At 45.9% G+C, this 22,353-nt stretch overlaps 2 protein-coding genes across 8 annotated transcripts in view; one reads left to right on the top strand and one right to left on the bottom strand.

Annotated features, from left to right (window-relative positions):
* On the bottom strand, window positions 1-16,028 carry Nt5b (5' nucleotidase B). Of its 6 annotated transcripts, none has more exons than XM_015186707.2 (9): window positions 15,546-16,028; window positions 14,525-14,955; window positions 14,060-14,142; window positions 2,217-2,290; window positions 1,930-2,143; window positions 1,719-1,865; window positions 1,477-1,597; window positions 471-1,418; window positions 1-410 (listed from the first exon to the last, which is right to left on the bottom strand). In XM_015186707.2, the coding sequence occupies exons 2-9, from the start codon at window positions 14,792-14,794 to the stop codon at window positions 261-263; spliced, it is 2,007 nt and encodes a 668-aa protein (XP_015042193.1). In that variant the 5' UTR covers window positions 14,795-14,955; window positions 15,546-16,028; the 3' UTR covers window positions 1-260. The 6 variants fall into 6 exon arrangements, with proteins under 6 accessions (XP_015042193.1, XP_033240802.1, XP_015042195.1 ...); XM_033384911.1 differs by having other exon boundaries at window positions 15,496-16,028; XM_015186709.2 differs by having other exon boundaries at window positions 14,525-14,758; window positions 15,546-16,026.
* Window positions 11,204-22,353, top strand: part of LOC6901021 (cuticle protein 21.3) — an 18,164-nt gene continuing 7,014 nt past the window's right edge. For both annotated transcript variants that reach the window (XM_015186713.2, XM_015186711.2), the window contains exon 1: window positions 11,204-11,345. In XM_015186713.2, the coding sequence (XP_015042199.1) occupies window positions 11,229-11,345 (117 nt within the window). In that variant the 5' untranslated portion in view covers window positions 11,204-11,228. The remainder of the gene's footprint in view (window positions 11,346-22,353) is intronic.

Below are 22,353 nucleotides of genomic sequence, written 5' to 3' on the forward strand. Positions count from 1 at the left end.
TTTTATGTATTAATGGAACCAGCTAATTTATAATGTATATAATATATATATCATATCTATATGGTATATAGTTTCACATAACTGTGCTCGCGTTAAAATCGCCGGGGAAAATCGTACGTTTTTCAAAAATTGCTTCTGCGTAAGTTTTGGATTAGGGGATGGGTTTGGGGATATTATGTGTGTTTAATGGAGAACTTTTGAGAAGAAAATTCGTTGATCTAAAAATTGCAGTTGAGTTTAGAGGAAGGAAAGACCTCATCCTATTCATCGGAGACGGCGCGTAGCTGCTGCTGCTGGTCCGTGGACGATGATTCTCCGCCGCTGGGGATCTCCTCTTCCTCGGAGTAGTCCTCGTCGTGGGTGTGGGTCACCACAGTGGGCGTCGAGGGGCGTGTGTGGACAATGGAGCTCTATGGGATAGATTCAATAGGAGAGATTCCATGTGGAAAAGAAATATTTTAGACACTTACAGCACGATGCAGATCCTTGGCATCCTTGGCGACTTGATCCTTGATGGCGTCCTTCATGTCATTGCCGGAGGTGCAGCGCGGTGCCTCCTCGATGGATGGAGCCGAGGGCGGCGGCTGGTGGGCCTGGTCGTGGGCAACCGTCGACTCGTGCGGCAGCAGCATGGCGGGAGCGCGGAACATGTACGAGAACGGGTAATAGATGAGGTTGAGCAGGGTGGCGGCGTATACGTCGGCGTACCGCACCACCTGACTGGAAAAGAAGGTCTGGCGGGAGCCGGAGCGGAAGAGCGAACCCATCATTCCGTAAGACATGTCCATCTTATGGGTCACGTCCCGTATGCACGTCCGCAGCTGAGAGATGTCCGGCTTCTCCTTGGCACTCGAGTCGAGGTCGCGGTAGAGGTCGCCAAGCTTGATGTCGAGGTTCTGTAGTTCCGCGAACAGCTGGCACTCGTCCGTCCACACGTGAAGCTCCCGCACCAGCTCCGGCACGATGAGGAAGGTGCGCCAGCCCCGGATCTTCTTCGACTTGAGGATGTCCCCGAAGATGTGGTCGCCTACGTAGAGCACATCCTTGCCCTTGGCGTTGATGAACTTGGTAAACAGCTCGCATGATCCGCCTGAGTACACCTGCCCTGGTTGTAGAGGCCCAATGTGTGTGCCGATCTTTAGTCCTCCCGTCTTCGTGTCCACCTGACGCAGCACGGTGCCCTCGTCGAAGAAGAGCGGCTTCCGTGCATCTACCACGATCACATCGAAGTAGCTCTTCCAGTCCCTGTGCGGTTCCTCCGGAGTGGCCCCGTGGGGGAAGTCGAACAGGTACGACATGATCTCGTTGGTGTAAGTGTAATCGCTGTTCGTGAGCATAAAGAGCTTTGCTCCGGACTCCCGAATGCGTGAGAGAACCGTTGGCAACCTTTCGTCTTTCTTCACATAGTGAGCCATGTTCTGGAAGATGGAGGTCAGATGGATCAGAAATGGCCTTGAGGTCCTGGTGGGTACTTACCTGAGTGGTTCGACGCTTGAGGTCACCATCGGAATGCACCCAGTCGACGGCACGACGCACGTCCTGGAAAATGGACTTGTACGTGAAAAGGAAATCGCCAGCTTTGATGCCGCGTTCCACGCTGAGAAAAGAGAACGGAGAAACGGAGACGAAAGAGAGAATAGAGCGAGCAGAGCATAGAAGATAGAAGATAGAAGGGAATATCGAATGAGGAGGATAAGGATGGAGGGCATGAAACTTACCGCACAAATTCGTTGCTGTTGTTAAAAAAGTCCGTGAGACAGGCGAGCAGATAGGTCTCCGGCAGATTGAAAAGTGTGTTCAGGACATAGACACGCGACTCGTCCAGTTTGAGAAACTTATTGGGATACAGCTCGTACACCTGGTGGCTGTTCGGGAAGATAAATTGTCCGTTAGGTAATACGAATTTCCTTTTTCTAAGGTTCCACTTACTGCTTAATGAATTCAAAGCCATGCACACAGACCAAGATATTGCCGTAGGCATCAACCTTCAGCAGATTGCCATAGAGCGTGTCAAACCAGAGACCGCGCACAGGGAACGTGGGATCGTACTCAAATTGCAGGATCTCCTTGGGATACCCCATCGACACGAGGCGCTCTTTGACCAGATTGAAGCCCAGTTGCTCGTACTGCGGAGACTTGTACTCTTCAAAGAGAAAGGGAAATGGAAACCAGTGTCATTTGCCAGTGATATGAGATGGGTATAAGTATAACCTTACCTGCCAGTGTGTAGTCCATGTCAAAGCCATAGTACTTGATGTTCTCCAGATGAAGGGATCTGTTCACGAATACTCTGCGGAGAGAAAAAGAGAGCCAAACAAAAAGGCAAAACATATTCAGAATTTGAGAATATTGTAGTTTCATTTTCCTGCCCCCATTCAGCAACCGAGAAATTCAGCACAATTTGTTGCATACTCTCAGACGCTGGCTAAGATATAATACCAAGAATTCTTTTTCATATAATCCGGGCGTGTGCCTGGGAATTTGAGCTGTTTTTCAATTCAATTGCATTGCAATAGACCACTAAAAGAAAGGACGACAAAGTGATATCTACAGTTTCACCGATTTGTTAAGTTTTTTAATTACTCTTTTAGTTTTTGTTTTTGAGCAAAAAAAAATAAAAATTAGCAAATAATCATTATTTTTGAGTTTAAAATTTTTTGTTCCGAAATAATTATTATAATATAATTATTTATGGATTAATAGTTAATAAAAATGAATACAAATAATTATTATCACCGAAGAATCAGCTCCTTGAAACTTACAGTTTTTATTGTGTGATTTTTAGAATAGAACATACACTAACCAAAATCACACTTTTCCCCACTATTTCCACAAAGATTGATCCGTTTATATGTACATATTTCCATAGATAACTGATTAGTCTGATGACAAAGGCTTATCAATGCGAATCAGGCCCACACGATCTATCAACCGATCATCGATCTATGTTTAGATCTGAGGGTCAGAGGTTTATCAGCCCTCGCCGCTGCTCGATGACTGGACCAATCTCTTGGCAAATGGCGTGTAAAAACGAACGCCAACTGTGGCAACAGGAAACGGACGATGGAAAGTGGAGTGAAAAGCATGCGACATTCAATTTTAAACTTTGTCGTTCCTCTTTGATGGTTCTCCTTTGACCCCCTGGCTCCACCGCTTAAGGCACTCTCAAGCAAAATTCGCTGCGGCGTCTGTGGCTTCAGCGACTGCGGTTAGCAATTAATGTAAAAAAACTTGTTGTGGGCGGCCCCAGCGTTACGCCCGTTTCGACTATGGCTGCTGACAGACTGGCCTCCGGGCTAGGCTTTGCCACTGCTACGCCCATCGCCCATCGCCCGACGAGCCGACCACAACCGCGTTTTTGTGGAAAAACTCATTAGCAGAGCGTGCGAGCTTAGATATGGGAAGATGTTTTCTGATACTCTCTCTCTCTATCTCTCTCTCTCTCACGCGCGTCATCGTGTGGATGGTGACAATCGAGAATTCGACTAATCGATTTACTATCGAGGATTCACTCGGGAAGGGATTGATCGATGGAAAGAATGAAGATACAGCATGCATACCTTTTTTTACATGTCTCTCGCTGAAAGGGCATTCAAATATCGTTCTTTTTGGGTCTTTCCTCCTTTTCGCGAAATTCTTCCCTTTGCTATTGGGGACACTTTTTTATGGCCCCTATATCTGGGGTTCTCTTCCTCTCCTCCTCTGCTCTATGCAGTATGGTGCGTTATTTATTCTGCTGCTGTCCCTTTTGGCAGTTATGTTCTGCAGTTCACTTGAAAATTTGCCAAATAAGCGAAAAAGTTGCATCCTTTGTGTTGGGCTTATGATCTTACGAGTTTTTGTGGTCTCCATCTCCGCTTTGTCTCTTTTTTAACCCAAATTCGAACAGAATGCATAACTCTCGAGGATAACAACAAACTCCACACACCAAAAGTAAAGAGGGGGGAAAGGTCATGGGTGGCCAGGGTCACCGCAAATTTAATTTTTCTCCAACAGCAGAAGCATCAGCGCTGCCAATTTTCACACACGCCAGACGCCAGAAGCGCGGACCAGGTCAGGAGAGGAGAACTTCTTGAAAGTTTTTTGAAATGGCCCACGTGTTGGCGACAGGCAAAGCTGAATCAGCATCGAGAGAAAAAGAGTTCGTTGAGGTTCTCCGAAACGTCATTTGAAAACCATTTTGAGTGCCATAACTTTTACGAGATACATAGATAAACGCTTAAGAGATACTTCAGTAGGTGACTTGGAGATACAGATACACCCAAAAAGCGAAGACAATGGACAGGCAGAGTGACAGAGCTTATAGAAACGCTTTACACCTAACAGACTCGTAATCGTACTTGTACGAATGAAAATCTACGATGAATAAGAATAAGATTATTAGTTAGAGAATGCGGATTGCTATGAGGCTATAAATAGAGCGTCATTAATAAACGAAATGCATAAAATGAATGCAGCAAAAGCAAATCCAAATCGGATGCTCCGATTCTTTTGGCCAATTGTCGCCCCGAATCGCATCGCAGTCTCAATTAAGGCGTTCCCAAAAATAGACTACGCCACAATGTCAATGTCATCTCTCGTTATTCGAGAGAGGCGCATTCGCGCCCCATTTACCTGGGAGAAATGCAAAAAACGTTACAAATAAGTGCTCTACAGCTGTGTGCCCGCCCCACAGCGATAAATGATGGGGAAAGTAAGTCCTCAATGGAATGGCACACTCACACTGCGTAGTATACAGAATGTGCAACATTAATTTCGATGGAGTTTGTTTTTCCGAATCATTTGCATTGATAAGAGGGCAAATCGAGTGCGTCAAAAGAACTGCTGCTGTTTTCTTTTCTGTTTCTGCTTCGGTTTCTGCTGCTGATTGCAGATTGTTTTTTTCAGTCAGCGATCGGTGATCAACGATCGACGATCAATATTTGTGATTTGATTCGCCCAGAGGTCAGTCATCATTTGTGTCTATCGGACTCGTGGATCGGGGCATTGATTGTATTTTGAAGGCTGATATACACTGCACTGTACAGTGGAGGATCGGAAGAACAATCTGGAAGCTCCGCCCCTCACTTACGCATTCAGTGGCTGCTGTTGCATGCCACTTACTGCTGCTGCTGCTGCTTTTGTTGCTGCTAACAAGGCCGTTTCCGTGTCAGTGTCGGTGTCAACTGTCTTGCCAGTGACATCTGTGGCATGCTGCTGCTTCTGCTGGTCATCCTGCTGCCTTAAGCCGCTGTCTCCCATTGTTTTTGTTGCATGCCAACTTCTTTCGCCGCAACAGCAGCAGCATTCACTGAGGCTGCAGAAACTGTACTCCAGATGACGGCTGTGGCTGTTGCTGTTGCTGTTGCTGTTGCTGTTGTGCATTGCGGAGGATCCTGGCCAAACGACAATCGCAATGAATAGTGGATGAGGGGAGGGGGACTGGGTTTGGACTGGGTTGATGTTTTCTATGAAAAGTGTTTGCGCAATTCTCTCTTTTCTGCACAGCTTTCATCTTCATTTAATGTCATTTGCTGTGCTGCTGTTGCTGCTGCCGAAAATGGGAATTTATGGCTGAAAGCTTATCGTATTCGACCCTTTCCTGTGGCCCGAAAGGAACGAGGAGAGGTCTTGCCCCGCCATCAAGGCTGTCAAGTGCTGTTGCTAGTCGCTGTATTTGCCACAAAGAGGGTTTGCTGCGAAACTGCAGCTGAAACTGCAACTGCAACAGCGACAACAACAAAAATAGCCAAAGCAAAAGCATTAGTTTTGATTAGATTTACGCAATTGCTTGCCACCAGTAGTATGTGGCACCACCAGAACCCCCCTCCAGAAGGAGCAGCAACAGGACGAGCATGGGCTGGAGGAGCAGCAGCAGCAACAGCAGCAGTGGCAGCATCACATAATGGTCATAGCTCGCTGTCATCCCAATCATCCCCCCTTCTCGAATCCCTAAGGGAATTTCTCAGGGCCGATTTCCTCGCTTGTAAAATCAAAATTCATATCATGCCAATGGCCGAATGCAAGTTTATCAATTTCTGTTGCCATTTCCCGCGATTCCCGATTTCCTCACTCTTTTTCCCCCACTTCCTTCTCAGACACGTCCAACGTACGCAACTTCGCCCCCGTCCCACGGCCCACGGCCCACGCCCCACGTCCACGCTTGCCCCATTGTATTGCATTGCTGTCGTTTCTATTTGCAACCCAGTCCGCGCATCATTGTCATCGTTCTCTCAACGCCCAACGTCTCGTAATGAGTGCAACAGTAGTTATGCCCCGACTGAGATTTTCAGCATCAAATCCACTGCTGACGTTGGCGCTGCCACGTGCCCCACATGCTCCTACCTCAGCGGGAGTGATAGATTGCAGCAGCTGGTCAGAGAGTTAAAGCGCCCTTTTGTATGAGTCTCAAGTGCACCAGAAGGTATCGATGGCAGAACATTCGATTTGAAAAGAAAGAAGGACAGATCCGCAGCAAAAAGCACTCATCCCGGACGAATTTTACCTCTAGCGGAAGAGAGGAAATGGTTTCCCAGTTAACAATTGAATTGGTCCCTCAACTAAATTCATGGAAAGGTCGAGCATCCGCCGCTTTATACTCCATTCAGCTTTTATCAGAGAACAAGAGAGAAGAGAGCGTCGAAGCTGTCCATCAGTGCCTCTTGTTCAGGCCCAGTCATCCCTTAGAGCTCCAACATTACTCCAGTCCATTGCTAATTGAATGGCCTTGGCCATAGGTAATACTTGCCCCATCCCCTCATCCCCCCTCCACGCCTCAAACCTCAATTCAATAAGAAGGTCGTGGATGGCCAGGATCTGTGCTTAGAGCACTCTCTGTAGCTTGGACGCCAATTAAAATCGAAACATTGCTGCGAGGGCCCCCAGCATCCAATCATCAAAGCCTCCGACAATGTCCAGCGGTCACAATTGTGGCGATAATTGAGTTAATAAGCATAACCACAAAACCAAATAGTCGTCGAGGAGCCCACGCACATGTGGATGGGCAGAGAGAGAGGGAGACACTTTCGCACACACACACATGAGAGAACGTGGCACAGCAGATGCGGGCAGAGCGTAACCAGAGCAGCAGATGCTTACACTAGACAACAGGAAACCCAGGGACTGGACTCTGTTTTCCGAAGCCCTTCGGTGTGAAGTGATTTCCCCTCGTAGGTCCTTTCTTTGCCAGATCGGCGATGGATTGAGATTGTATTCAGATTCAAGGCCCTTCAAAGTTATATTTCCAGTTCCGTGATGTCGAGTGTAAGCAGAAGAGCAGTTGAGGAGCAATTCCCAGTTCACTTCCGACACGGGTTTACGCCTAATTAAAGCCCTAATTGGCGCACACACACTTGCAACAGCGGCGCAACAGCAGTAGCAGACCCAAGAAGATGGAAGGTGCAGGATAGAGTAGAGTGAGAGTATACACGGAGATTGGGGATACCGAAGAGGATTCTTTTGGGGCACAGTACAATTAGAGCACACGGGAAAACACCAGCCTGAACCGCACTCGAAGCGAACACAAACTGAGGGGCAGCTACCATCAAAACCCCAAAACGAACCTCAAAACGGAACCGCCACTAACGACCCATCATCCTCCTCGTTCTGTTCTCCGTCGTTCCATATACCGTTCCATCGCTAATATTCGTCCCCAAAATGGGACTTAAGCGCCTTCCCGCCGCCCTCTGTCGTGCGTGTGACAATTCTTCGGCTCTCGCTTTCCCTAGTTTTTCGAGGGAATAAATATTAATAGTAAACACTTTCAATTTTTAGCCCGACGGCCAGACATCGCGTGCGGCCTTGACGGAAGGGATCCGGGATGCGGAATGGGGAACGGGGGTCTCAATTTATTAAAGGCACTAAGGCATGTGAATCGCTGGCTCAATTAGGCAGCGTAGGCAACCAGAGTGCATAAACCATACACACTGTTTTTCCAGTGTGTGTCCCCCATTCCTACACTTAATTCTAATGCGATTAATCCGGTTTTAGAAGTGCACTTCCATGGGGGGATTCCATATCCCCTAGCAGATTTAATTAAGACGCTACCTTCGGATCACAGTTTAAAACTCACATCGGCATGGCCCCCAGAATGTCCATTAGATCCCTTCGAATGGCACAGTCCTCCAGTGGACGCTCAAAGAGAATCAGTGCCACTAGGATGTGGACCGTGCATCGAGGAAGTCGTGTTGTTCCGGTCAAGGACTCATGGATGGTTCATTCAGAGTAAAAGTGATCCTTTCTCCTTTAAAGGAATAAAGTTTCCACTCAAACAGTGCTCAATGCACTTCTTGATCGTCTGTTGCTATTCTTTTGGGCTCCAGGATGCAATTATGCCAGGCACACACTTGCCGAACACGCGTTAGCACCGCTTAGCAGAGCAGAGGATATGTGATTTGCATTTTAATGATGCAATGCCAAGGAGAGACTCGCATTCATAGTGTCAAGGCCAAAGACAAAGCCAAAGCCATAGCCATAGCCACACGCCGTATGCCACGCCCACCAATCATGGACCTGTCAATTTGCATAAATGTCATAAACAAAAGAGGCGACCACGACGCCAACGGCAACGGCAACGGCAACGGCAACAGCAACAGCAACAGGCAACATATTCAAGAGCGAAATGCCGAATTAAATATTACATTGACCATGAAATCGCCTGCTCCCTCTCATATCTTCCTCTACATTTGCATCTCACATCTGTGTCTATACGATGTTAAATCAGGTGAATATATTCTGAAACACTTGATATAAACGTACTTATGCAGATTTCATGTGGCAAGTGACAATGTGTTTACAATTTCCAATTTCCAATTGCGACAACAAATTTGTTTATTTCTTCATTAATCAAATAATTTTGCTTCCTAATCAAAACATAATCCTCAGGCTTTGGGCGGTGAAAAGTAGGTGCGGCTCAGCCCACACACAACGACACAGCCAGAATGGAAACGTCAGAGAAATACATGTGTTTATATATTATCTATTAATTTAGATGCGAATCAAAATTTAATTGCAAGTTTTAAAAAGGAATCTCATCTACAATCTTCATCGAGGGATACGAGTATTCCATTCAGATCTCTGTGTTTTCAGTTTCAACTTCAACTTCGGTTTCGGTTTCTTCTTTTTCTTTGTTGTTTTCATATGTTCCATTAATTGGAAAATGTTTGTTTGTTTCCAAAATCGATTTTCTAAGGTATCATCTGAAAAAGGGCTTCAGGGCTATTCTTCACGTAAGTGCTAGAGCAGTTTTGTGCAGAATATTTTCCAATTGCCAATTTATTCACGATACTTGTTTGTAATTCTCTTCTATCCATTGTGGGCGGTGGCCACAAGTAGGAGGAAGGGTCTTGCATGCAGCGAAATATATTATAAATGAAAAAGTTGCCGCAATTAAAGAGGAAACTGCATAAAACATAAATAAATATATATACCAGTGTGGCACTGGAGGAGCGTCCATGGGGGACGTTGGACCCGAGGCAGACAAAATAATATTAAAATATATTTTTCTCATGTGAATTTCAATGGAATGCAAATTGCATTTATGTTTTTCTGCTGCAGTTGAACCTGGCCCCAGGTCCTGCTCCTGCTCCGACGCTCCATGTCGAGCTCTTGTCGACGTTCGCGGTGTTTCCGTTTCCGGCTACGCAATAAAAGTTGCCAACTACGTGACCCCACCCACCAATCCCAGAGGGCTGCAACAGGGAGGAAGAGGAAGGATATTTCTGATATAAGACAATCCTGATTCTGAGAGACAACCCAAAGGTGAAGTTGCCACAGACAGGTTCCCACGGAACGGAAATAGGGAGGACATTGTTTGCATTCGAAAGTGCCAGAGGGAGGAGAAAATTGAGACTTCATGCTGCAGGTCACGTCTTGCGCCTGAATTAAACCGTTATGTAAGAGGGGTTGGGGGTTGAAGGTTTGTGGTTGTGGCATAAATATGTCAATTCAATCTGTCAATGATTGAAATTATTGAGGGGTTGAAGAGGCGTCGGCTAGGGGATGTTAGCGACAGGCGGGGGCAAGGCAGCCAATCAGTTCTGATTGGAGGCACAGATTAGGGGGCAGCGACTCATTAATGCAAATGTCACGTTGAAAGCCCCACAAATTTGCATTAATTGAGAAAAATAAAAAAAAACAGGAAAACCCTCCCAAGAGGTGTGCAAGAGGTTGCGGGTTCGGAGGGGAAAGGTGTAAATAGCGACTGCAATTAGGCAGAATGCCAGACAGCTTTTGGGGCGAGTACATATCTCTATCTCTGCATCGGCATCTGTACTATCTGTAGCCAAGGGCATGTTCATAACTGTGTAAACAGCCGATGGGGCTGTCAAAAGACGCCCGCTGAATATTCCCTAGGCCACCTAGGCACTTCCTGCACGCTCTAAAGTATGCAACAAGATATACCCAATCGATAGGAGGAGAGTTTTCCTTCTCTGTATCTGATGGGAATCAGCTTCCTATCACCGATAAGAATCACCAACTAAATCGAAATGATGATGAATCCACTGAAGAATAAGGCTAACAGATAACAGAAATATTGTACAGGGTATCATTATAGTAGATTCTACAATTGTTACCCAAAAGTGACTCAGGGAGAGATAAGAGCACTTGTATGATTCAATTCGAGGGAGAGAGAGAGAGAGAGAGAGAGAGAGGGACAGTGAGTACTCACCTGTGACCCAGCTCCCGCTTGTGGCCATGGAAACTGGCGACCCCGTCGAGGCCCATCGCCGCCAGTCCATTCAAGACCGACTGATCCATGTCCGTCTCCCCAATAGTTTGTGTCCGCTCCCGTGTGGAAATTGAGGAACTGGAATGATTCTGCTGCTTCGGCTGCGGCATTTTCCGACGGAGGAGCAGGAAGTGCTCAAGAAGAATGCCAAAAATTCGGCGCGGCGTCGCTGCTGCTACTGATACGAGAGCAAGAGAGTGTGTGGGAGGAGAGTGCGCGGCAGCAGACGGCAGACCTGATAAAGAGCGATAAAGATCTTATCAGGTGGCGGACGTCACGACGGCACAAACGGAAGAGAGTGAGGAGAAGAGAGGCTTGGAATGATCTCGTGCGTGGCAGAGTTTTCCCCACTGTCCGGCGTCGGAGGTCGGCTTATCACGGGCCGAACCACGATCGGAACAATTCCAGTAATAACAGAAACAAAAAGGAAAAACAATATCTCGGACTCGTTATGGGGCGTTTCGGCAAAGCGAACAATTTCAGTCAACGTTCGAATTTCAACTGAAAGTGCAATATAGAAATGGAGGAAGGAAGCGGTGGAAGAGGCCCCACCAGACCTAAGCACCGCCAACAGCACCAGTACCAGCAGAGCGAGTGCGAGAGAGCACCACATACAAAAAGGTGTGTGTCATTTAAGGTATGGCATACCCACTCTCTCACTCTCTGTGTCACATTCAAATGTAGCTGTAGCAAGATGGCAAGACTAAAAGATCAAATTCGAGAGTGCGCTCTTCGAGAATGCCTCACCCTATACAATATACACCTTTGCTCTGGCAAAGCAACTGGCGCAAACGCTCTCCGTCCGACTACCTAACTCTCCCTTTTAGCAACAGCAGAAGCAGCGCCGAAAGCTTTGCGCGCTCTCTCGTCCGCTCTCCCGCTATAGCCACATGTCTATTGTATTGTATGCGCCCCGCTCTTGCTGACGATGTCAACGTCGACGACTGTCTTGTCGTCTCGTTGTTGTTGTCTTTGTTGTTGCTGTCCCGTTGTTTTGATGCCTTTTATGCAATAAACAAAAAATAAGCATTTTGCTACCTTTTTAAGGCGCACTTTGGAACGGGCATGCTCTACGGGGCCTAAGATTGTGGATAGTCACGGTCACACGGTATAGATGTCATTATAGACGCATACTCTTGCAGAGGGTATTTATTTGGTGAGACTCAGACCATACATTTTACTGCACTCACTGTACCCCTGTGTATAGTATTTTATTGTACATCGTTTTGCAAGGGTATCTATCTTGCCGCCACGCTTGCACTCGAGCACTCACTTGGGGCGACTGGCATACAAATACGAGGTACTATACCATGGAAACTTTAGTGTGTCAGGCAGAAAATGCTTGGCGAGAGCAGAAAGTGACGAAGAAATGGAATGGTAATGTGTGCTCACACATGCATCCATACGCGTATTTGTGTTTGCATACGGTAATGCTGCCCACACGACTCCCTTCCTCAACAAATCATGAAATACAACAAGTTTCATAGATGCGTGGGATGGTTCGCGACTTGGCTAAGTGGAATTTTTGGAGTGAAACGAGATTCGGTTCCACAGATATCACCCAGTTACATTGCTCTTCACGCACGCATTGATCCACGCACGCTCACTGTGTTTTTGATATGCAAATCGGGTTGACACCTTTTGACGGGCAGCCACACAGGCACTCAGTCGAGACAGTAGAAGCTCATTGTGGCAGACAACCCATCCCATACTAAGGCAGCCTGTCCTTCATGGCAACACTCACTGTACACATTCTACAGAGAGATAATCGCATAGATTTATGGAAATTAATTATGCGCCCAATTATAATATTGATGTTCGAGGCGTGTCCGAGTCCGTTCATAAATATTTCATCGGGAATTTGCATATTTACCTTCACTGTCATCCATTCTCTCCATCTATCTCTCTCCTGCTCTTCTCACTCCCTCATTTAACACCTTCAATCGGGACAGACTTCAAAGCATTAAGGCGATCTTCCAAATTACAAATATAACTCAATTACGTGTGCATATATACATATGTATGTACATACATACATATATGCATACCTATGTACATCTCAGTTATATGCATGTATTTCTCAGTTTCAGAAAACCTCTCTCTCTCTCTCTTTCTCACGCTTTGCTTTGCCGTGTGTCAATGTCAGATGAACACACAAAGAAAGAAATACAGATACACAGAAATGTACCTGTCTGCAGTTAGCTCTCGACCGCCTCAAGTGCGCCCCACTTAAAGCTGCATCGACGCCCCATAACAAGCCCCATTCAAACGGCCCCTCCATTCCGCACCACCCTGCCACACAGCTCTCTTCCCCGCTCTGCTCTGGTCGACCCCTCTTGGAAAACCGGGTGATAATGGACACAGCGTCACAAAATATTGTAATCAGGAAAAACAAAAAAAAATGCCAAAGAAAGGCCACCAATGATTTGGAAGCAGTGAATACCCCACTTGAGTACACAGAAATTAAGATTTTGTTCTGAGTATATACGAGTACGTTCCAGTCAAAGATATTTTCGTGATAAGCCCCACGAAAAACACTCTCTGGCAACACACTGACCATCCCATTGCGAGTAAACCCCACTGTGAATTAAATTGTGATTGCCAAATCAAAGCTGTAACAAAACAAAATGGCCTGTCTGATATACCCTGGGCATCTCTATCAACAGCAGGTTGCGAAGTGAACGTACTACGAGTATTCGTACTCGTACGTTCCCGGCCTTCTGCTATGTTCTGTATGGATTAACTTGCGCCCCGTTCGCTGTCGTTGTCTAGCAGCGCACTGTTGCGGCGGTTTTTGTTGTTGGTGATTTGAGATAAGGTGATAAGCTATGGAAAACCGCTCGCGTCGGCATTGACCATGGAAGATAGGTCCGCTCTCTCTCTCTCTCTCTTTCTGTCTTTATTTTTGTTGTACTCTCTCCACATCTTTGCAGAAATCTTACATACACCGAGAGAAATGATTGGGACCGTAAATAATGATAATCATTATTTTAGAGCTTCATTTTTTGTTTGTGCTAAAAAATAATTTGTTCCTTAGGAATATCCGTAAACCCTAGAATTGATTTTTATTGTGTGATATTTTAAATATAGCTCCCTGTTTCAGAGAAAGCGTTAGATAGTGATATAAAGTATATGTTTTCAAATACTTCGAGAAAAAAAACCGATCCAATACATACTATACATGTATGTATGTACATGTATGTAGGCAATTGACACTAGTAAACTCCAGGCACTCGTACGTTTAAAATTTCATTGCTGGAGCTTTTATTTTCACAGAAGTCCTATTCCTGACCTGCAGCAACCCGTCAATAGTTGAGTGCCCCAAAACAGTTCCCAAGTGGGTGGACTTACCTATGCGCCGCATGGCGGTAATACTTCTTCGGCAGGGCCGAGCTGGGGCCGGGCGTGTTCGGAGCCGTGTCGCTCATGTCGCACTGAAATTAAAGTTGGGGGAAATAGTAATCAATTCCTTTCAAATCTCCACGCTCATGTTCACACGCACACACGAACACACACACACACACACACGAACACACGAGCACATACACACACACACACATGGATTTTGGGGAAAAGGGAGATGGCTGGGTGGCAAAGCAGCAAAGGAAATCCATAACAGAACGAAAGGAGAGCAAAGAACAACAGGCAGCGGACAGACGGACCTGACTGACAGACATACAGACAGACAGACCTGCCTAACATAATTGGCAAAAGTTTAATGAGTTTTTGCTGTAGGTGATTGATATACTCGTTCTCTGTATTCCTCATTGCAGATGTGTGTTCGCGTCGCTTTGTCTTTGTCTGTTGTGTACTTACTTGGTAGGGCAGGTCGCAGTACTCCCGGGCGAACGCCTTGAAGGGGGCCGCCGGGCCAGCATCTTCGGGTGACGTGCCCTGCATCTTGCCTAAGCTGGCATAGGCACTCCTCCGGTTGCAATTCGGTATGCTTCTATCACTGATTATATGTCGCAGCAGCAGGTCGCCGTAATGAGAAATTTCGACTGAAGGAGCTGTGCCTTTGGTTTTTCGGCTTCTTGTTAGTTGACGGAACTGCAAAGTGTTTGTTATACGGCGTAAGTTTCCCATTTTCCGGCGTAAGCATTAGTGGGTAGAGTGGATCGGGGGGATATAATGTGGTTTTTGTTTGTAGATTGCGTGCGTGTGTGTGTGAGGCAAACTAAAACAACTGCAGGCAGATGATGTGTGTGTGTGTGTGTATTTTTAAGATCAATCTATGCATCTCTCTCCTACATGGACGGAGCAGGCGGAAAAACAAAAGGCAAAAAGCGTGAGAGCAAGATGAATGATTTAAATTCACAGCCTGAAAGTCGGCAAGGCTTTCTGAATGGCGTGCACCCGCCGCAGCAGCATCAGAGGCAGCGGCTGCGACAGCGGGTAATACGTTCATTTATCGTGTTTTTGCCGCCGTCGTTGCTGCTGCTGCTGTTTCTGCCGCCTCTGCTCATGGTGTCGTTGTTGCTGTCGCTGTCATTTTGCTGCGTAATTGAAGAGAAACAGGTTCACCATACCATTAAATGTATGAAGGGGATTTGGGTGGGGTGGGGTGTGGTAAAGGAGAGGTCGGCAAACAAATCACATGACGCCGCCATCCGTCTCCCTCCTTCCACTCTTAGGCGAGTGTATCGATCTGTCGCAGCGACAGGGGCGATGGGAAGAAGTAATGGAATGCGCGGCGGCAGAGCTCTAAAAATATGCCCGTGTCCATGGAATAGCAACAGCAACAACAACAACAGCAATAGAGACGGCATGAGTCATCTCCTTCATACCTCTGATAGCGAAGAGCAGGCGGGGGTGCTAGAGGAGTCTCAAACCGTACCTGGGGGAAGAGCACACTCCGGAGGCTGCTGCAGAACAAGTCTGTTCGAGTTATTTTTTTTTTTTTGTTAATGTTTGATGATGCTATTATAGTTTGATGGTTCCAGCACTTTCGCAGTTGCACCTGCAATCACTCACGCACGTATCGGCGCGACGCGTTTCATAACACACACCACACTGAGTAAACTAAAGGAATGCCACGGACCGAGCGTGTTCTAAAACTTTTCCAAAATTGCCAACGGCCGGGGAAAGATGCGTGTGCTGGTCCCCTTTTTCCGCGTCTTATTTCCTCTGCTTGTTTGGCTGCTTTTAGAGTGCGGGCGGGGATTGATCGGCAGACCTTCGGTGCTTTGTTTTATCTACTTTGGTGCCGCTTTTGCTGGTCGTCGTCGTCGACGTCGGACGGCGTTTTTCTGCTTTGCCGCCTGCCTTTTGACAGAGCATTTTTTCCTTAATTTTGCTTTCACTTGAATTTCGTTTACATTTTGGATTGCAATTCTGACATTTGCGGCGCAGGCGCCAGAACGAGGCTCGTTCTCTCGCCCTCTCTTTGCTGCTCTCTTCCCTATGCTTGTACACTAAAGCACACGAGATAACGGAATGGTAGAGACAGAGAAGGAGCGAAATCGCCGGCAAAAAGCTCTCTGTTGTTTGTAAACAATGACGTGTCTGATTCGCAGCTGGCAGTGCTGTCCCTATGCCCTTTGGCGCTATCGCTGGAATTCAAAATATGTAGGAGGAATTCATAATTTACTAAATAACCCATTATACACAAAATGTTACCGTAAGATTGTTACTTCAGTCATTGGTATCAACCACTAATCCACCAGTCGGTATCATGGGAGCTATGCTATATAGCCAATGTTATAAAATCTGATCGATTATAGAAATCGTTTGCACGATGCTCTCGTAATATTTACAAAACCATCTAAAATTTACTTAAGAATACCTTGCTCTTGAGATGTAAGCTTTTGTATAGCTTAAAAGAAATGAAAATAATCAATACATTTACCGTAAAACATTCCTCCGCGCTGAAACTCGCCTCGCATCTTTTCACTCTCATACAATATGTACATATGTACATATGTATGTATGTACAGTGGTGCTCATACACTTAAGCCACAAGAACTACACCATGAATTTAAACGAATATCAAGAAAAGTTTTTATTTTACAGCTCCCATTTTTTGTCTCAAATTAGTTCTATATGTCAGTGTTTTAATACAACAACAACCAAGTTATGAAAATATATAGTCAGCGAAATAATTAAAAAATCTGAAATTATCTCAAAAATATCCTGCTCATATACTTAAGCCACCTAAAAAAAAATGGTTAAAAAAGTTAAAATTTGCTCAGTATTCCTAGTATTTTTAATAAAACTACTTTAATATTTTGTAGGATGACCTTTCTGCTTAAGAAAAGTGGAGCAACGCCTTGGTATTGAGTCTACAGGACGTGCCCACTGTTGAGGGGTGATTTTCCTTCATTCTTCCTGTAAAATTCGGCACAAATCCTTTTAATTGCTGTTTTTTTTTTGGGCAATGACTTGGTTTAGAATTCCCCACAAGTTCTCTATAGGGTTCTGGTCGGAACTCTCCGGAGACCATTACAAAACATTGATTCCCTCTTGGTTAAGCCACCACTTGACTATCCTGCAGCAATGTATCGGGTCGTTGTCCTGTTAAAATATACAGGCAAGTGGCAAATTATCGGCATGCTCTCCAGATAATGTGTTACTCAGAATGTCCCTCTACATTTCGGCGTTCATAATACCTTGAATCTTCAACAGGAGACCTAAACACGATGCTGTCCATCATGAATGTTAAAAAGTGCCTTCAATTCGCCACAGTGCATACCCACCAAGGTCCTAATTTTTGAAATATGATTGTTTGGATCGAAAAATCCAAGTTTAATGTCTTTAGAAGTGATGGTAAACTATATGTACGACGTCCACCCAACAAATAATTACCTCCAGAATACACAAAGAAGACCGTTAAACATTGTGGCGCTTCGATCATGGTCTGGGGCTGTTTCACCGCATCGTGTTTAGGTCTCCTGTTGAAGATTCAAGGTATTATGAACGCCGAAATGTAGAGGGACATTCTGAGTAACACATTATCTGGAGAGCATGCCGATAATTTGCCACTTGCCTGTATATTTTAACAGGACAACGACCCGATACATTGCTGCAGGATAGTCAAGTGGTGGCTTAACCAAGAGGGAATCAATGTTTTGTAATGGTCTCCGGAGAGTTCCGACCAGAACCCTATAGAGAACTTGTGGGGAATTCTAAACCAAGTCATTGCCCAAAAAAAAAACAGCAATTAAAAGGATTTGTGCCGAATTTTACAGGAAGAATGAAGGAAAATCACCCCTCAACAGTGGGCACGTCCTGTAGACTCAATACCAAGGCGTTGCTCCACTTTTCTTAAGCAGAAAGGTCATCCTACAAAATATTAAAGTAGTTTTATTAAAAATACTAGGAATACTGAGCAAATTTTAACTTTTTTAACCATTTTTTTTTAGGTGGCTTAAGTATATGAGCAGGATATTTTTGAGATAATTTCAGATTTTTTAATTATTTCGCTGACTATATATTTTCATAACTTGGTTGTTGTTGTATTAAAACACTGACATATAGAACTAATTTGAGACAAAAAATGGGAGCTGTAAAATAAAAACTTTTCTTGATATTCGCTTAAATTCATGGTGTAGTTCTTGTGGCTTAAGTGTATGAGCACCACTGTATGTACTTCTCGCCGATCATCTTAAGTTGCAGCAAAGGTGCGGCAGTAAATTTAAGCGCTTTCAATGCTTTTAGCTTCAGCTTTTAACGGTTACAGCTTCCGCGTCTTTTGGCTCGTGCACTTCCTCTCCCGGGAAGGCCAAGTGGGAAGCTGGGTGGCGCTCCTGACTAGAGCAGTCCCCTCCTAAGCCAGAGCCTTACTTGGCCAATGACCACTGACCATCGCCATCGTCATCATCATCGTCATCATCTTCATCACCATCATCATCTTACGCAACGCTCTCTATCAGCTTGTGGCAAGGTGAATGGTGCACGCTGCACATTGCAGGTGGCTGCCTCTGACTCTGTGGGCTCTGTGGCTTTTCAATAAACTGGCCATAAAAAAAGGGGCCACATCCGCCAAATCCGAACGCACCACATAGAGGGAGGGAGTTCGTTGCCTCTGGTCGGATCTCGGAACTCGGGGCTTGGGCACGGGGCTTGTTTGTCGCACTTAATGCTGTTAAGGCGCTAAGCGGAACGGTAAATAAAGTGAAGTGGCCTGGAAGCGACTCCTCTAGCGGCCTGCAGCAGCAGGCAGAGAGCAGAGAGGGGAGCCAGGAATCTTCCTTCTGCCAGGTCCGAGTTGTCAAGTTTGTTGCCAGACCACCTCCGCATTCACCCGGCAAGAGTTTGTTTTAGCCCCCCTCGTCCGGTCTGTGTGGGTATATGTGTGTGTGTGGGGGGGTGGATGTTGCAGTGGGTCGGAGGATGAATACCCTTTAACGCTGGAAGAATGTTGAAGAGGAGATACTTTATAAGACTTACAAATTCAGGATATACTCGTGTGGTTTCAACTCAAATTTCCACTTGATCATTAATGGGTTGATCAGCAACTACTAGCCGCAGCCGCCATAACGTACGGGTTCTTATGCCACTTGTGAATGGCAACAGCCGGTCGACCTCTATACCCTTCTGATTAATCATTTCTCTTTCAGAATGGCTTGCAGAATTGTGAGCCAGAAGTGCTTAATTGCCTATAAAATGACTCGCAAGCAAACCAGTTGGCCATGCCCATGCCCATGTGCAACTGCACGCTGAAACTACCATTTGTCGTTGCAAGTGCCGTCGGCACTCTTGTCGCTTTTGTCGCTTTTGTCGCTGTTATTGTGGCCTAAACTGGCCCCGGCAAATTTGGTCAAAATTGCCAGTGGCCGTCGTGCATTAATTGCTTTTTGGATCTCCTGTCTCTAATCTGCAGTCCCCTGACCTGTCCTTCCCTTCCCCAATCTGAGATCTGAGATCTGGCCAATAGTATGGCCATAGTTTGGCTGTAATGAGCGTCGTCTTTGGGTCGGTGGGCCACACCGCAGTGCGTATGCGTAATTAACACAGAAATCAAATTTGGACGCGCTCTGCGCTGCAGGTGGGAAAACAAACCCCACAAAAGAACAATAAACAAGAGGGAGTTTTGCTGGAAGTTTCTCCAGGGCCCTCAAGGAAAAGCAAATATATGAACCGTAGCCGACTTACATACCTATTATATATGCCGTATATATTTGCATGTACTCGTATAGTATGTATATACAATGTATTGTATTGTATTGTACTGTAGAACCTGTAAGTAGATCCAGGACTCACGCACCGCGAATATCAATGATGTCTTTACTTTACAGGCGGCTCAAGAGTTTAGTCTTCAACGAAAGTGGATGAATGCATAAGCAAGCCATCCTCCTCTTGGGGCTGGAGGGAAAACAAATTTTAAGGTGAACTGGAAATGGAAATGGATTCATAATTTATAAAACATGAAGCTGTACTCATGAAATATGCGAATTGGGGCATAGCTTTTGGTCAGACTGGGGCTCCGGCTTCGGCTTCGGCTCCCCAGTCCGCCAGTCTGTTTCAACCATAACTCAGCACTTTTGGCCATCAAGATTCGAAGAAGGTTTCCATGGAACGGAAACGGACAAGTCCAGGGTCTATCTGTGTCCATCAACCCCAGGGAGTGGACGCCCCCGCCAGTTGCCAGAGGAGACTGCATGTTGGGGGCTTCCGAGACCATGAGTCCACGGGTCCAGCCCATCCAATAAACCAACTCAATTAGACGGCTGCTGTTTCCACAGGCGAGGTTAGAAAAACAATATAGGGAATCTATATAGAAATAGGGTGTTCCGACGGTGGGATACCCCTCAAATACTTCCCTCAGGATACTATAAAGTGGCTCTAGTTATGATTTGTCCTGCGCATCTACATAATGACAATACACCCTTCTCTTGCCAAACGTACACGGCATGAAAATTCGCTGAATCTGAATTCGCATCCAAGTTTTCGGCCATCATCTGGTTTGGTGTTTGTATGGCTGCCGCGAGGGTTTCGTTCACTGCCCACGTCAAAATCTACTTGGTATACACATCCGCGTCCGCAAGTCGAGTCTGTCCCTAAAATATTTGTGTGTGTATGTGGGTTGGTGCCACAGAATGTGAATATCATTATAATAAACTAATTTAATTAAAAGGCAGCAGCCGTAGCCGCAGCAGCAGCAGCTATGGAGGCGAATTGTTTCGGGCATTCGGGCACAGGTTGGGAAATCAGGTCGCAAGCTCAGACTGGGGTCCAGTTTTTGAAACTGAGAACTGCACCGAAAGTGGCGTGGCCAGTTATCAGTTACCAATCCGATTGGGGAGTCTGCACAATTATCCATGCACCAAATAGTTTTTTGCTTGGCTTGAATGGCAAATTATATAAGCCGCTAACAGCTTGCTACATAATACAAGTACTATGGGGATACCCTCACCCAGGGATTCAGATTAGGTGTGATACTCCTCCACCTCCTCCTGAGGTGTTAACCTCAGTTTGGTGGCCCCTCTATCGCATAGATGCCATAGATGATAGAAATTAGCCGCTGGAAATTTGGTTTAGCGACCAAATTTCGTGGTACTTTCAGTGCGATGACATCTAAGAGTGTTCCCAGCTGCGCCTTCCGATTGGACCCAAGTATTGGGCTGGAATGGGCTCCACGCATTGGCAGCAAGTGCCAAGCCAATGCCCGCCAGACAAATATTGCGTATACGCCGCATGTGGCCAGGAGATAATTACAGCACTTAGACGCAATTCGCGGCGATTGTGCCTGGGATTTTTAATAGCTCGCTCGCTTGTCAAATGATTTCCTCAGCCGCACAGAGTATGGTGACTGACCCCGGGATCCAACCAACTTGAAATGATCTTAATAATAAAAAGTTATACAAGCTTAAGCTGCTCTAGAATACCACCTCTTGAAAGTGCATGAGCGTATGAGGTATGCCTCTCCCATCAATTATTCCCAAATATAACATAAAACACAAATACGATCTCTGCATGAATTCAATAGAAAATATTTGTCTGTCTGTATCCCCTGGCATTATGGTTGTTTGGAGCAGCCCAGTCCCATCATGATCTCGTTAGCAAAAAATAAAATTGAAATGAAAAAAATTCCAAGGCAAGTCCACCCTCATGCTCCGGAGGAGGGGAATGTAAAATCGAGACATAATAAATTCGCAGATTGCACAACAATTTAACGCACAATGGAGGCGTGGCATGTCGGGGGTAGCACTGCCACAACCCGCCCACTTGTCAAACGGTTTTTGCAGTCGCAGCTGTGACCGACGCAATCCCCCCCCCCCTCCCACCGTCCCACCCACCGAAAGCCATGAAAATTCTCAGAAAATATGAAAATGTAAAAATCTAAGAATGGAAATTAAATGAACAGCAACAAAACGCAACGGCCCGGTCCCACAGACAAAAGCAGCTCCCATATCTGGCCTAAAGATCTCAAAATGTTGTTGTTGTTGTTGCTGCTGGTTCAAGTAGAGGTGGTGGTGGAAGCGGAGGTAGAGGTGTGGTTGTGGTCCGCCTTTTGCTTATTGATTTTGTAATTGAAGGTTAAATTCTAGTGCTCTCCGGCTCCCAGAGCCGTGACAGCGTGAGTGTGTGTGTTAATAGCTCGTAATGGCAGGACGTTGCTCCAGTTTCGGGTGAACGGCGGTGCACGTCTCACTCGGGAGGGGGGGAGAGGCACGTAGACGAAGAGCACGCCCTCCAGTAAGTTT

The sequence above is a fragment of the Drosophila pseudoobscura genome, chromosome X (genome assembly GCF_009870125.1).
Source record: "Drosophila pseudoobscura strain MV-25-SWS-2005 chromosome X, UCI_Dpse_MV25, whole genome shotgun sequence".
NCBI classification, from domain to species: domain Eukaryota; kingdom Metazoa; phylum Arthropoda; class Insecta; order Diptera; family Drosophilidae; genus Drosophila; species Drosophila pseudoobscura.

What these genes read in the sequence shown, in the direction of transcription:
- Nt5b (XM_015186707.2), bottom strand. Translation starts at nt 14,794, where the DNA reads ATGGGAAACTTACGCCGTATAACAAACACTTTGCAGTTCCGTCAACTA. An exon ending in GGCTTTGAATTCATTAAGCA is followed by an intron (nt 1,866 to 1,929) that starts GTAAGTGGAACC and finishes CTTCCCGAACAG; the next exon opens with CCACCAGGTGTACGAGCTGT. An exon ending in TCAAGCGTCGAACCACTCAG is followed by an intron (nt 1,419 to 1,476) that starts GTAAGTACCCAC and finishes TCCATCTTCCAG; the next exon opens with AACATGGCTCACTATGTGAA.